At 44.3% G+C, this 13204-nt stretch overlaps 2 protein-coding genes across 3 annotated transcripts; one reads left to right on the top strand and one right to left on the bottom strand.

Moving 5' to 3' along the window:
- The first annotated feature begins 190 nt into the window (after positions 1 to 190).
- vash1 (vasohibin 1) lies at positions 191 to 5783 on the top strand. Its single transcript, XM_056591393.1, has 7 exons — positions 191 to 1180; positions 1423 to 1511; positions 1979 to 2035; positions 2480 to 2554; positions 2894 to 3275; positions 3710 to 3819; positions 4442 to 5783. The coding sequence occupies exons 1-7, from the start codon at positions 965 to 967 to the stop codon at positions 4512 to 4514; spliced, it is 1002 nt and encodes a 333-aa protein (XP_056447368.1). The 5' UTR covers positions 191 to 964; the 3' UTR covers positions 4515 to 5783.
- A 1322-nt stretch (positions 5784 to 7105) lies between these two features.
- On the bottom strand, positions 7106 to 12872 carry angel1 (angel homolog 1 (Drosophila)). Of its 2 annotated transcripts, none has more exons than XM_056591380.1 (10): positions 12748 to 12872; positions 11435 to 12175; positions 10851 to 11071; positions 10658 to 10727; positions 9902 to 10350; positions 8493 to 8634; positions 8240 to 8350; positions 8098 to 8131; positions 7802 to 7968; positions 7106 to 7664 (listed from the first exon to the last, which is right to left on the bottom strand). In XM_056591380.1, the coding sequence occupies exons 1-10, from the start codon at positions 12815 to 12817 to the stop codon at positions 7516 to 7518; spliced, it is 2154 nt and encodes a 717-aa protein (XP_056447355.1). In that variant the 5' UTR covers positions 12818 to 12872; the 3' UTR covers positions 7106 to 7515. The 2 variants fall into 2 exon arrangements, with proteins under 2 accessions (XP_056447355.1, XP_056447354.1); XM_056591379.1 differs by having other exon boundaries at positions 12725 to 12757.
- Between the last annotated feature and the right edge of the window lie 332 nt (positions 12873 to 13204).

Here is a 13204-nt window from a genome sequence, read left to right as displayed (position 1 = left end):
CCCTATTGATCAAAAGGGGCGTTTGGGAATCATTCAAGGCAATGACGTAATCATAAACTATATCATAGAAGGGTTTGTTTTATAAAAGCAAATATTTATGCGTTGTTTTTTTTCTATAATACAATGTGCATGTTATGATGTATAAAAAAACATCGCGTTCCGATGTATTATATTATGCAGTTAAAATAAGCTGCTGCGCTATCGTACTGAGCATGCGCGGCTCACGGAGGGCTGGGAGTGTCTGAGCCGCGGAATTGATCAGCAATCACTGAAGCCAAGAGCGTTTAAGATGAACAAAGACTGTAGTAATGGTGATTTCAAGACACGGAGCGGCATACAATGAGTTCATCGAACGAGGAGTGTCAAGAAAAGGTTATACCCGGCTTTACTGAGTCACTGGAGCCTGGATCAATAGACTGAATGACCTCTGGGATAACGGTTCTAGGGATAATATTTGTATTAGTGTCCTGCAATCAACTCGTCTACTAGATAAGTTGTTGAATTCAAATGGTCGATTCATTTGATGGCTAGTTAAGAGTCCTGTTTGCGTATTCTCGCAACATATCCGTCGTGATCGTCAGTCTAAAGATTAGTCGTCAATTTGTTCTAATGCAATTACTCGAATAAGCCATGCCATCCTATTTTTTCCATGTGTCATGAAAGGCATTGCAAATATGGATTGAATTTCATGTGAGTCAGATCAATCTAACTGTTCCACTGTTAAATTAACTGTTAAATGACAAATGCAAGACAGCGAGTATATTTGGATTAGTATTTCTAAGAATCTGTGCTTTTAAGCGCACACTGTACTTCACTTTGTAAGAGTCGTCAGCTATTGGAGGTCATGAGGTGGTCATCTGTTGTTGGACTTTCAATAGCACTCAACCTGCAAGAAGATTAGCCTTCGAGCACCTGTGCAGAATTTCAGTGCCAGAACTTTGTTGGCTTTGCCTTTCAAAGAGGGATGCTTAGGCCCACGGTTGGCTCCATTGAGGAGAGGGATGAGGAGCAGGAAGACGATGAGGAATTGAGGGATGGAGGGGTGCCCTTCTTCGTGAACAGGGGAGGTCTGCCTGTAGACGAGGAAACATGGGAGAGAATGTGGCGACACGTTGCCCGGATTCACCCCGAGGGCGAAGCAATGGGGAAAGGGATACGAGGCGCCGCGGATCTGCCAAAGGTTTGTAATTTTTTTTTGAAAATCTGAAAACAAGAACCTTATATTTGTAACTTATTTTAGTTTTTCCTCAAGTAAATGCATGCACATGACGGTCCAGAATTTGCTGTAGGGTGATATCTTGGGTCGGAAATGTTGTATTGACAATGTAGCATTATAGACGTTCTCAAGCACATCCCACAGCGGCCGTGACTATGGGACTTGTTTAATGTCGAACGCTGTTGTTTGTGTCTACTGCCCCACAGATTCCAATACCGAGTGTGCCTACATACCATCCCACCACGAGTATCCCACAACGTCTGGAAGCCATACAAAAATACATCAGGGATCTGCAGTATCCTTGTGCATGTGTAGCTGCTTTGTTTGTGTGTGTTAGAAACATTACACCATCAGAAAAGGATTAATTATTGTTATTATTAATTTGGCTAGTAATTTAAACCTTCATAATAGTTAAATAGAATGTCATGTAAGCAACATCCATAACAGTTAATCTTATACTACACAAACCGATTGGCACTAGATAAACGCTAGGAACACACTGTATATCTAAAGGGCTACACAAGTCAGCCATGTAGACACGATGGGATTAATATAGACCAAACAGTGAGCAAGGAAGTAGGTCACTGGATGTTCTGTATAAAACATAAACACTATCCCCACCCCTGGCAAGTACTCATTCATAATTTACAAAGAAATCTACCAACATCACAAAGCACAATGTAGCTTTGAAGTCCATTTTGCTGTTTGCTCTACAAAAGTGCTCCCAGACTTCTGTTATTTAACTTTAACAGTGTCCTCCAGGTACAATCACACTGGGACACAGTTTTTTGAGATCAAGAAGAGCCGTCCTCTCACTGCGTAAGCCACCTTGTATTTAATCATGTAAGGCCGACTGCCAGCCTTTGTTTGGGTCTTCTGTCATGCTTCTGGGTGGGCGGCCATGTTGGATGCTTGGCATTGTATGGGATAATGCAGATGTGAAGTAATGGAACCAGGCAGCCGTCCTGGGACGTGAAAGAGAATGTTTAGGGATTTGTTCTGGTTCCACCCGTCTTAAGCCCTAGGCTTAAGACAGGTGGAACTTAGCTGCCCCTCTCATGCGCACAGAGGCACTTGATTAGCCTCGGTTTACCAGCGTCAAGGATTTATTTAAATTACAAAATATCAATCATCTTTCCTTCTTGCTTATCTTCCTAGTAGATCTAGGAGTGGGTCCATTTCTGTGTCTTTGCATGTAAATGTGTTACATGTGTGTAAGGCATACTGTGCATTCTTACCAAAGGTTTTTCAAATATTCTGCAGGTTGATGGACATTGCTAAAGAAATGACAAGGGAAGTTCTGCCAATCAAGTGTCTGGAGGCTGTGATCCTCGCAATGTATCCTTTCACTCAGAGAATGGGAAACAAGGATCGACCCTTAGCTATAGTTATGTAAACATGAATTATATAACACACAACAGTAATACTTTTCCAATTACCTCAATTCCAATCACTATGGTAACATGACTGAATTGTTTACATTTTATGGAGAGGTTCAGAGATGTTCACCTGTTTGGATTTTAAGTCGCACCGTTGTAATTGTATTGATATATGTTTGCGATATTTAGCGAGCCCTCGAAAGCACAACCGTCTTTGGAGCGATGGCTCTCCTCAGTGTCGGAAAGAAGCAGAGAGAACACAAGTCGCACAAGGTCAGTTCCCTTGACCGAAGCCCAGTTACCTCACCACCAACCTGCCGGGCGTGGAGCGTTTCCCGCTCAGCTTTAAGACCCAGTTCTCAGGGAACCACTTTTACCACATCGTGCTGGGGGTCCACTGTGGGGGCCGCTTTGGCGCGCTGGGCATCAGCCGGAGGGACGACCTGATGTTCAAGCACCTGGAGTTCCGCACGCTGGCCGACCTGGTGCAGGAGTTCCAGGGGGCCTACCGCGGCTACTGGCACACCCTGCGCAAGGTGAAGATCGGCCAGTACGTGTCCCACGACGTGCACAGCGTGGAGCAGATTGAGTGGAAGCACTCGGTGTTGGACGTGGACCGGCTGCCCAAGGAGGAGCTGAGGAGGGAGCTGGAGAGGCACACGCGAGACATGAGGCTGAAGGTATGGTTGGACGAGAGAGAGAGAGAGAGAGAGAGAGAGAGAGAGATCTCCCCCCCCCTCGCTGTGTCACAAACTTAAAGGAAATTATGAAGGCTTAACCCTCCATGAGATGTTGACGACCTGATCCACCGTTTATGACTTCCGATGTACGTTAGAATTGATTTCCTGTTGACGTGCCAGACCTTTGTGCATGGCGTCAGTAAGCTGACCCCATTATCATGAGCGGCCAGCATCGCCAAACGATGCCCTTTCATCGTCTCTCAGTGCTGGTGGTGTCCGCCACGAGGCTGAGTGTGTACTGTGATGGTTGCGCTCCGGTGGCACTGCGCCTCTCCCACGGCCAGTGCCCTCCATCCACACACTCTCAGCTGCGCTCAACTTACATTTGTAAGCTCTTTGTAACCGTAACAGAGTTTTTGTACCTCCTTTTACAGATAGGAAAAGCGGCCCCACCCTCTCCCACCAAAGACAGGAGGAACAGCATGGGGTCCCCCCTCCGAGGCCCTGGGAGCCCCATGCGCAGGATCAGCCACATAGAGAGACGGTAAGGCAGCTTCTGTGCTCCACTCAGACGTAATATCAATGCAGCTGGATGGGTCATCTTGGCTCAGGAGGTAGAGCGGGTTGATTTATGACCGGAAGGTTGCTCGTTCGATCCCTGGCTCCTCCTAACGTGAGTGGCGAGGTATCCCTGAGCAAAACGCCTAGTGTTTTGGTTGCTTTGGATAAAAGCGTCTGGTAAATGCCCTAAATGTAAAGGTAAATGGCAGGTTGTTGATCTATTGATACAATCAGAGCTCGCTGGAAGATGGATTGAAATGGTTGCCTCGTGTTTGATCCGTTTGCATTTACATTTAGGGCATTTAGCAGACGCTTTTATCCAAAGTGACTTACAATGAAATTTGTAAAGAAAGAGAAACCAAAATATATGGCTGTCGGTACAGTAAGGATGCACAACGCACATACAATTGCTAGGTTATCCCATTCCTCGTATCCAAAAAAGATAGGATGATATGCTACACAATGCTAAGCACTACTTTTAAGTGCCAATGATCCAAGGCCAAATTAAATGTTTATCGAAAAAAAATAATTAATTAAACGGGTGGTGTCATTGAAGAAAAGTTATTTTCCGTAATAATGTATGTGTTGGGATTTGTTTCTTTTAGACCTTCCGCGGAGAAGAAAGTGTTGGAGAAAAAACCGCCCACGGATTTGAATGGATACCAGATCCGTGTCTAACAGAGGACCTAAAACACAACTTTTTAAGTATCGGGACAAGGTGCTAGACCCTTTAAGGTTATTGCTCTGTGTTTGAGTTTGTATCGAAGGTACCAGTTAACCTATTCCGGGGGCCTGTTTTCAATAGGTCACCAGCAACTTTGTAAGTACAAAACATTGTACTTCAAAAATTCATTTATACATAGCAGTAATGGAAAAAGACACGACTTGATCAAACACTTTCCAGAGAGACAGTCAAGATTAATGTAAATGTGCTAATAGACATATCACAGGTTTCCGTTTTGGAAAATTGGCTCTTTGGAAGAACTTGGTTGGGTGTTCATTTTTTTTATTATGTTATACTGTACTTGTATAAAATCCATGTAATGTACTTTTAAATCTTGAGCTCTGCAGAGCAGCCCCTGCTTTTATAGTGAGTAGTTGGCAAACCACTACCCTTGTGCCTTTAATGAATATAAAGTGAGGAAAAACTGCAAGCCGTAGTTAATTTTTTTTAAATTCTTAACACTTTTAGCTACGTTAGCATACAGCAGTGCGACATCTATTCTCTAGAATAGCCTTGAATTGAACAGCTCCTGTTGTATGAGCCCTTTTGTTATCTTCTAGAAAACCACTAGCATGTCATCTACTGAATGGGGATATACAGGGGGTGATGGATGAGTACGTGGGGATCCATCATATACATTACAACCTTTTATGAGCATGAAAAGTGATGAGAGAAACAGGATGTGAAATATATCCATGACTGAGGCAAAGAGTTTTTACCGGTGCGCGATGTGTCACTTTTCGACATTGTTTTTTGTTGTGGATTACCTTTTACTTGGTACGTGTTCCCTTGCCTTATTTGTAGCGTTCTTTTCTACCCTGTTCCTTGACAACTTTAAGGGGTGTCCAAGTGAGTTTTTTACATTATACGCATGGTGCACATAAGTGGGTTTACAGCATTTGTCTGCATTTGTTATGCTTTAAAAGCAGGTTCGGTCATTGCTGCCGTCAGTATTACTAATCACACTCGATTCACTTAATTAAACTAACCATGCACTGTGGTGTTAATGCCACACAGTGCTGAATCTCATGTGTAGATGTTTTCATCACAATGCTACGAAATGGCACTGCATCGTACCAAAAGATTGTCGTGGATCTACAGTATCAGAATAAACACCATACGTGCGTCGAACTGACTGCTTTTTGTTTCTGCTGGCCAATATTGTCTCAATAAAAGGACCTCTTGTCATGCAACAGCAATGGACTTGGTTTGTCATTTGCCAAAGCGTTGCCTGCTACCTGTTTGAGTGCAACAAAACATAACATATATGTCAGATAGGATATTGACATGATGCTAGAAGAAGAACTATGAGGCTCAGAGTCCATAGGGGAAGATCTTAAATTAATTAGTGTTCAGTCAGCTTCTTGCACATAAATCTAAAGAAAACTGGTAAATAACCCAGGTTAGTCTGGCAGATCTCCAAACCCCCTGCCTGGCTGTCTCTGTATACAAATAAATCTTGATTACTACAAAAGGAGTATGCGTAGCACACGCATACTACACAGACTATCTTTTCATTACGCTGCATGTAAGATAATTCCAGTAAAAGCTATGTATGTATTTTACAAATATTACATTTCATGGCTGTTATCAAATTGCTTGCTGGATCAAAATGAATGTTTTAGTGGTGCAGCTGCTGTGTGGATGATAGGCTGACTGGAGGAGATGCTATAAAAACCCTCCAAACAGCTTCCAGGGAGGGGTACTTCATCCTGACATTACCAAGAGAAACCTTACAAAGTCCAGAGACCAGCTCTGGTCACTGGGTTTGGTTACAGTTGAAAGCATGAAATAGTGATCCACATTAGATGATAATGTATACATCCTGAACCATGTTTAGGTACATGGAGACGATGCGTCATACATAGTCTAAGTTGCACAAAATAAGCAAACAAAGCGAAGAACAAATGTGCATTTGGCAACAATTTGAGTTAATCTAAAATGTCTAGTTCAGTTTCATGGTTTATGTAAAACACTGAAGACTTTAGCCCACATCTCATTGGAATTTAATCCAGACTTGGTATTATATTTGTTTGGATTGGTACCTTTGCCTCACATGTGCTGAGATAGCAGCAAACAATGGTGTACACATTTATTGTATCCAAATTAAATTATTCCAGTGAACCTTGAAATTGAGAGATGGTTTGAAAAAAGGGTCTGAAAGCCACTCAGTGTGATGTGCAGGTTTCATACAGGATTCTCAAAGGACCGAACACATTAGTGGACATTCTACTCCATAATGTACAGACAAAGCTCCCAGAGAGGGGCCTCCTTAGGACAGACAGACATTACACTCCATCGTGGTAATTCAGTATTCATTCATGCCCACACATACCGAAACAATGTAGGTTTAATGTTTGCTTTTCATGCTTAGTTGGCATTAAAAGGGTGAATTACTTCAAAACGTGAACACTGAGCCACCTGCCTCATCATGCTACTGCTAAGAGACAAGGGCCAAATCCTCATCACACACACACACACACACACACGTTAATTAGGAGGAAGACAGCCCTAGACATGCCGTTTAAGTATGTCTAGGGGTGATTCAATAAAGACTGATCCATTGAATGGTAGCAGATACATGCAAACCCTTTATTTTTTTCCTTTGATACAATTTACATTTGCTTGCATCTAAGTAGTGAATTAACATTAATGAAAGAAAACCGTATGAATTCCCCCAAAAAACGAAATGAATAATGTTTTTTTTAATATATATATATATATATATATATATATAACCATATAAACTGGGGGAACTAAAAGCAAATAAATCAAGGTCTCAGAAATTAAATCATGCAATAGTATGAACTTGTAGAAAACTAGAAAACATTATTAAAAAAATAAAACATCTGTAAGAGAAGGAGAGGTATACCCCTCCAGGCCCTTTGAAGCAAAACAATATATTGGAACCATATTCCCTCCAGCATGCTTCCTCCTGCTGTGGTGCCAGCATTACTACCAGGCCTTGAATCTGGCCAAGAGGCTGAGATGGTCCGAGGGGAAATGCTGATTGGGCAGGCCCGCCATGGACCACAGGTCCGCCTCAGACAGAAGGGAGAGATAGCCAGTCAGCTCAAGGCTTCCGCCGAGAAGCGATCCAAAACCTGAAAAAAACGAACAAATCTCAATTAACTGTTATTATTACCCTCCATATCGATTTACACTTTCAGTATATTTTTTCGAATAGTTGCTCAAGATGATGACAACTACGGAAGCCGTTATAATTCACATGGAAGAGCACCTTTTGGATGGCCTGATGGAGGGTCCCGTCTGGGGGTGTAGAAGATGTAGTCGACTGTGGCGCCTGCTTCAGAGTGCAGGGTGGTGACCTCTGGTTGGCCCAAACCTGGGAGGACGTGCTGGTAGACGGAGCTCAGGCCCAGCCCGTGGCAGATGGTGGGACCCATGCTGGGGTAGAGTAGATGCATCATACCTCATCCGTTTACCATTATCGTTTTAATACATTTTTACAACACTAAACACACAGCATTTATCTATAGATCATGGACGTTTTTGGACATTGTTTTCTCAACCTACCTTGGAGCGTGAGGGAAGTTCATCTCAGAGTTAACTATGGAAAATAAAATGGGGGTGGGCAGGGGGAGAAACGTAGTGATTACAAAGGAGGAGATGATAATACACGTGATTCTGTTTAAGAGAAGTCAGTGACTGGTCAGACCTGGGGTATTGTCAGTCACGTCAGGAATGAATATCAGGTCAGCAGGCCTCACACACGCAGCTTGGCAGAGACGCAGCTGCAGAAGAAAGGCATGGCTGTATTGAAGCTTGCCTGAACAGGGATTACAAATTCAAGCAAGTTAGAAACTGACATTTCCGCCCGCCATCAACAAGAATAAGTTGTTCAATTAGAGTATCAACAGGATGAATCACGATCCAGTGTTGTGTTCTACAGAGTTCACGAAAAGACACACCGTCTTTGTTGTTGTGGTGTTCACACTCATCCTGGCTGGGAGTGTACTGGCACATGCCTGTGACCCCCAGGGAGCTGTGCCACAGCGGGGCATAAAGTGTGTAGGGATTGGCTTTGTACGACAGATCCTCCACACCAGACACCTACCACACACAAAGCAAAGTTAGAAAAATAAGTTCCTTCATGGACGCTATTCATTCATATGGGACTATTTTCCGGGTGTTGGGAGTACCATGATAGCATTGATCATTAGGCAGTAGTGGGCCTTCAGGGCCAGCAGGGCCTTCTCTGCTGGCCCTGTCAAAATCTAAATAATATATATACATACATTCTTTTTTTTAAAATTACATTAATTTGTGTCTGAACGCATCTTAATTCCATATTTTTTTCAGTACTTACAACATAATTCCAGAAGGAAAACCGTTTATTTTTTGTAAGGCTGAGCTCAGCTGAATAACGCATCACAGCTTGGTTACATGGACCAGCACTAAAAGTATTGCTAGCCTTTCGCTAAAGCTGCCACCTCCCATTGGTTAATAAAGTTGACTGACATGTGTAATCAGCCAATCAAATGTTGATGTGTAGTAATAGAACGGCCCCAGGGCCCAGCAATATGCCGGCGCTGGCCCCCGGTGATGTCATCAGCGAATTTTGAATCGTTGGCGGTACAGAGTTGATAGTGAACTACTATGGCCACCGCCTTCACAGCACCTAGCGATCCTGTTTCTGATCTCCTTCGTTTGCCTTTTCAAGGCGATCGTTTTGAGAGAAGACAGATTTAATTTCAAGAGGAAGACATACACCAAAGCTGGATGGGCTGACCCAGGCCGGTGAAAGGTTTTGTGCGGCACTTTACAGAGTGCAACTACATCCGTTGAAGTTGCGAAAGCATCCGGTGAAAATAACAATAACTGTGAACACTTGTTTTTGTGTCATGTGTGTGACGTGCAATCTGGTTGCGGAGTGACATAAGGAAAGATCTGATAGTGATGCTGCATTACTCTAGCTCTGCGGTAATGCAAAGTCTAGTGCGTGTGCGCTGTTGTTGTTGCTGAAGATCAACTGTCTTGTTGTGGATGTTATGCAGTAGCGCATATAGTGGCTGTGTTGGCACCTAATATGAAATTTGTGTGCAATTTGTGAGTGTTTGGGGGTTGGCCGTTGGTGGAGTTCGTTACTGAAGGCCCTGACTTAAACCCCACGGTACGCCACTGTCATCAGGGTTAGTGTTAGAGATACTGACTCCTGAACTTGGGTCTCGGCCGATAGCAGCGTATATACCGATACAGCATCTAGCATTGGAACTACTAGTAGCTCAAACGCACGATACGCTCATTCTCGCCGCATATTAGACAGTATCGGAGGATACTGATACCGGTATCATACAACTCTATAAAGTGTTCTCCTCACCATCCAGGCAGGGAGGCCGTGGTAGTGGAGCTGGCCCGAGGTGATGAGCTGATACAGGGGCATACGGGGAACAGCGTTGAAGTCCCCGCACAAGATGGCACTGCATCGCTGACCTCTGCTCTTGCTGGCCTTGACCAGGGCGTGGATCTCTGCCAGCATGATGGCCAGCTGGGCCAGCTTCACGTCGCCCCTCCGGGGGTTGAACAGCAGGTGAGTGTTGGCCACGCAGATGCATGAAGGGGCTTTGATGGGCCCCTCAGACGACCCCGAGGGGAGGACGGGCTGGAGCAGCAGAGCAATGCCCACGTTGTCCCGGTCCAGGAGCTCCGATTCTGGCCGGAAGAACTCCAGACTGGTGGCTGAGACCTCAGAGAAGCGGTCGCCGCGGTAACAGGTAGCACAGCCATCCGTCTTGGTCCCAGTTCGCCGCTTGTACACACATTTATAGCCTGTGGTCCGAGAGATGAATGGTTTTATGGCATTATGTTCACTTTGTCAACCAGGGGCCTTGACATTTGTTTATCGACTGATAAAGCATTTTATAAGAATTGATAAGAATTGAGCCATTTTGTCTCAAAACTGAAACCACCTTGATTTAAAAACATGCACAAACAAATAAAATAGGATCAAATACTTATTCAACAATTAAATCATTATCCACCAATAGATCTGTAAATTGCGATGAACAAATTCTTCCAAACCCTACCAAAAAACAACAAAGCGACAAACTACAAAACGACAGCCTCTCTGACGGACCTATCTCGGCGAGGAAGGGGTGCAGTTCCTCCTTGTAGTGGTTCTCCTGGACCTCTTGGAGACACATGATCTACACAAGGGATAAACGGCACCATCGGTTGCTTGCTGCCCACCAATTAGACCTAAAAACAAAATGGTAGCTCTGAAATGACTTATCATTAAATGACTAATGAAAAGGTTCAGCCCCACATACGTCCGGCAACCATTTAAGGATTTCCTGTTGGAGCAGTGGGTAGCGGTTGCTCCAGTCCAGCCCCTCTAGTGGACAGTGGGAGTACAGCTCCTGGTGGGCCTCCAGAAGGTCCTGGGACAGGATGTTGTAGGACATGACGCTGAAGTCAAAAGAGGCACACTGAACAGGATCCACTGCTGTTTTGTGGCCCGCGTTCACTTCCTCCCAGACTCTCCAAACCACTGTGGGAGAAGGCAGGTACACACATAAACCAAGGGTGAAGTATTACTTTAATTTTCCTTTTAGTACAAAAGTCATTGTGGAATGTGCAGTCATTAGTACATTACATTTCATATGCGGAGGGGATTGAATTTATTGGGATTAACATGATTCTAGTATAAAATTTAATCTCAGCTATTATCTCTAGCTTCACCTTAACTAAGCATTATTTTTATTTCAACACTGAGTACACTTCTCCAACAAGAGACATGACGGTACAGCATTTTACACATTCCCCCTTTAAACAAAGATTGAGATGAAACAAATGTGGAACAAAATACAGTTATTGCTACAAAACCACAAATGAAACGACATGTTTAGCTCACCCTCTAAAGGCTGTGTGTGCTGGCATGGGGGGTAGTAGCTCATGGAGGGGAACTCCAACAGCGGGCAGTGAGCCACGTCTGCCAGGCCTGGACCTGTGGGTATGTGCCAACAGGTCTGGGGACCCCAGCTCTCCTCTGGCTCCGTCTCCTCCTGCCGCTCGTCGGCGCTGTGGTTCTGAACGTCTGAGAGCAGGGACCGTAGGTCCAACACACACTTCTCCGTTCTATCTAACATGTTTTCTGGGTATCCATCCCAGCATTCCCGGATTGGAAACGGCGCCTGGACTTCTGGGACCTCAGGCTCCTCAAGGCCAGTAGGTGTTGATTCAACTGGAACGGTACGGCCTTCTGTAATGACTCGAGTCGAGGTATCCTCCATCAACGCATCGGGGTGCTGCGCCGAGCTTGAGGTCTGGGCTGGCTTGACTTCATTCAGATTCAGATCAAAGACCTGGTGGTGTAGGTGTGTTTTCACTTGCGTGTGTCGGAGCGGGAGATCCCAATGGTCCAAGGGCATTTCTTTGACCGTCCCTACACTCTGCATCTTTTCTGCCATCTCAAGTTTTCCATGTAGCCCAGTTTTGGGCTGTTCTCCATTTATGGTCGTACTTTGATACCCCTGGTCTTCCTGTGCATATTCCTGTTTTTCCCCCTTCATACTGCTGCTTGGTGGCACATCAGGGTCTTCACACGCCTGCTTGCCAGTGATACAAGACCCGGAAATACCAGGTTTTGTGATTTCTGGAAGGTAAAAAGCAGGAAAATGTGAGAGTAATTATTCTTCATATAGGAAATACATTGTTCACAATATTTGGACCACGTTTAAACAGTGGCCTAGGCCTACACAGGCAAGTATCGGCCACATAAAATAAAGAGACACTGACTGCATATAGACACACACTCTGTTATTTTTGGTCGTAAAAGTCAACATCATTGGTTGCTAAAACACACGAATTATATAATTCAACCGGCCTTCGACCGAAAAATTCACACGTGCTATTTGATGCAACTACACTACTAAGTTTGTAATGGAGAAACATGCAGGAGCTGCTAATGCTTCTAAATATAGACGAGCAGAGAACGCAATGCGATACCAGCCACCGCCTAACAGATAAAACCTGCTTGAATATAAAGCGAAAGCACTGCTCAGACCCTATGGTCATCACTGAAATAACTCTCAATTACATCACACCCATGACAACACTCCATCACGGCTCATGTGCTGCTGTTAGCTAATCTGTTCTGAACTCCACCAAAAGTTGAACATATATGTTAAGAATAGAAACCCACAAGTGCAAAACCAAGCAACCAACCTGAGGATCGACCCGACAACAAATACCGGGCTAATGGATAAAGCCCATAAAACAACACGCTGCCAATCATGCTTGCTCCCCTTTTCGGCTACTGCGCACAAGCGTTGACGCGCAGGTGAGGTGGGGAACTGGTGGCAGACTGGGGTAGTACAGGTGTTGCTTTTTTCTATTCTTTGCTTTACAGATCACTTCTATGTTTGGAGTTCCTAAAAAAATACTTGATCAGACACGTGCAGAGTGGGCCATGTAAGTGGGCATACGCCTTTATATATTCCAGGCACATTTAGCTGAAGTGGGAGTCCCATAGATCCCATGAGTGTTCCTTTCCTCTTGTGGGCATCTTGACCTGTGGAGCTATCAGGGAGGTGGCGGTTGTCTCAAATTCACACAAATGCGATGGGGAGAGAAAAATAATAGAAAAACGAATAAATGAATGAATAAAAAAAATACAGACGAC

The sequence above is a fragment of the Gadus chalcogrammus genome, chromosome 5, assembly GCF_026213295.1.
Source record: "Gadus chalcogrammus isolate NIFS_2021 chromosome 5, NIFS_Gcha_1.0, whole genome shotgun sequence".
Lineage (NCBI taxonomy): Eukaryota > Metazoa > Chordata > Actinopteri > Gadiformes > Gadidae > Gadus > Gadus chalcogrammus.
This window is presented reverse-complemented; position numbering and strand designations above follow the sequence as displayed.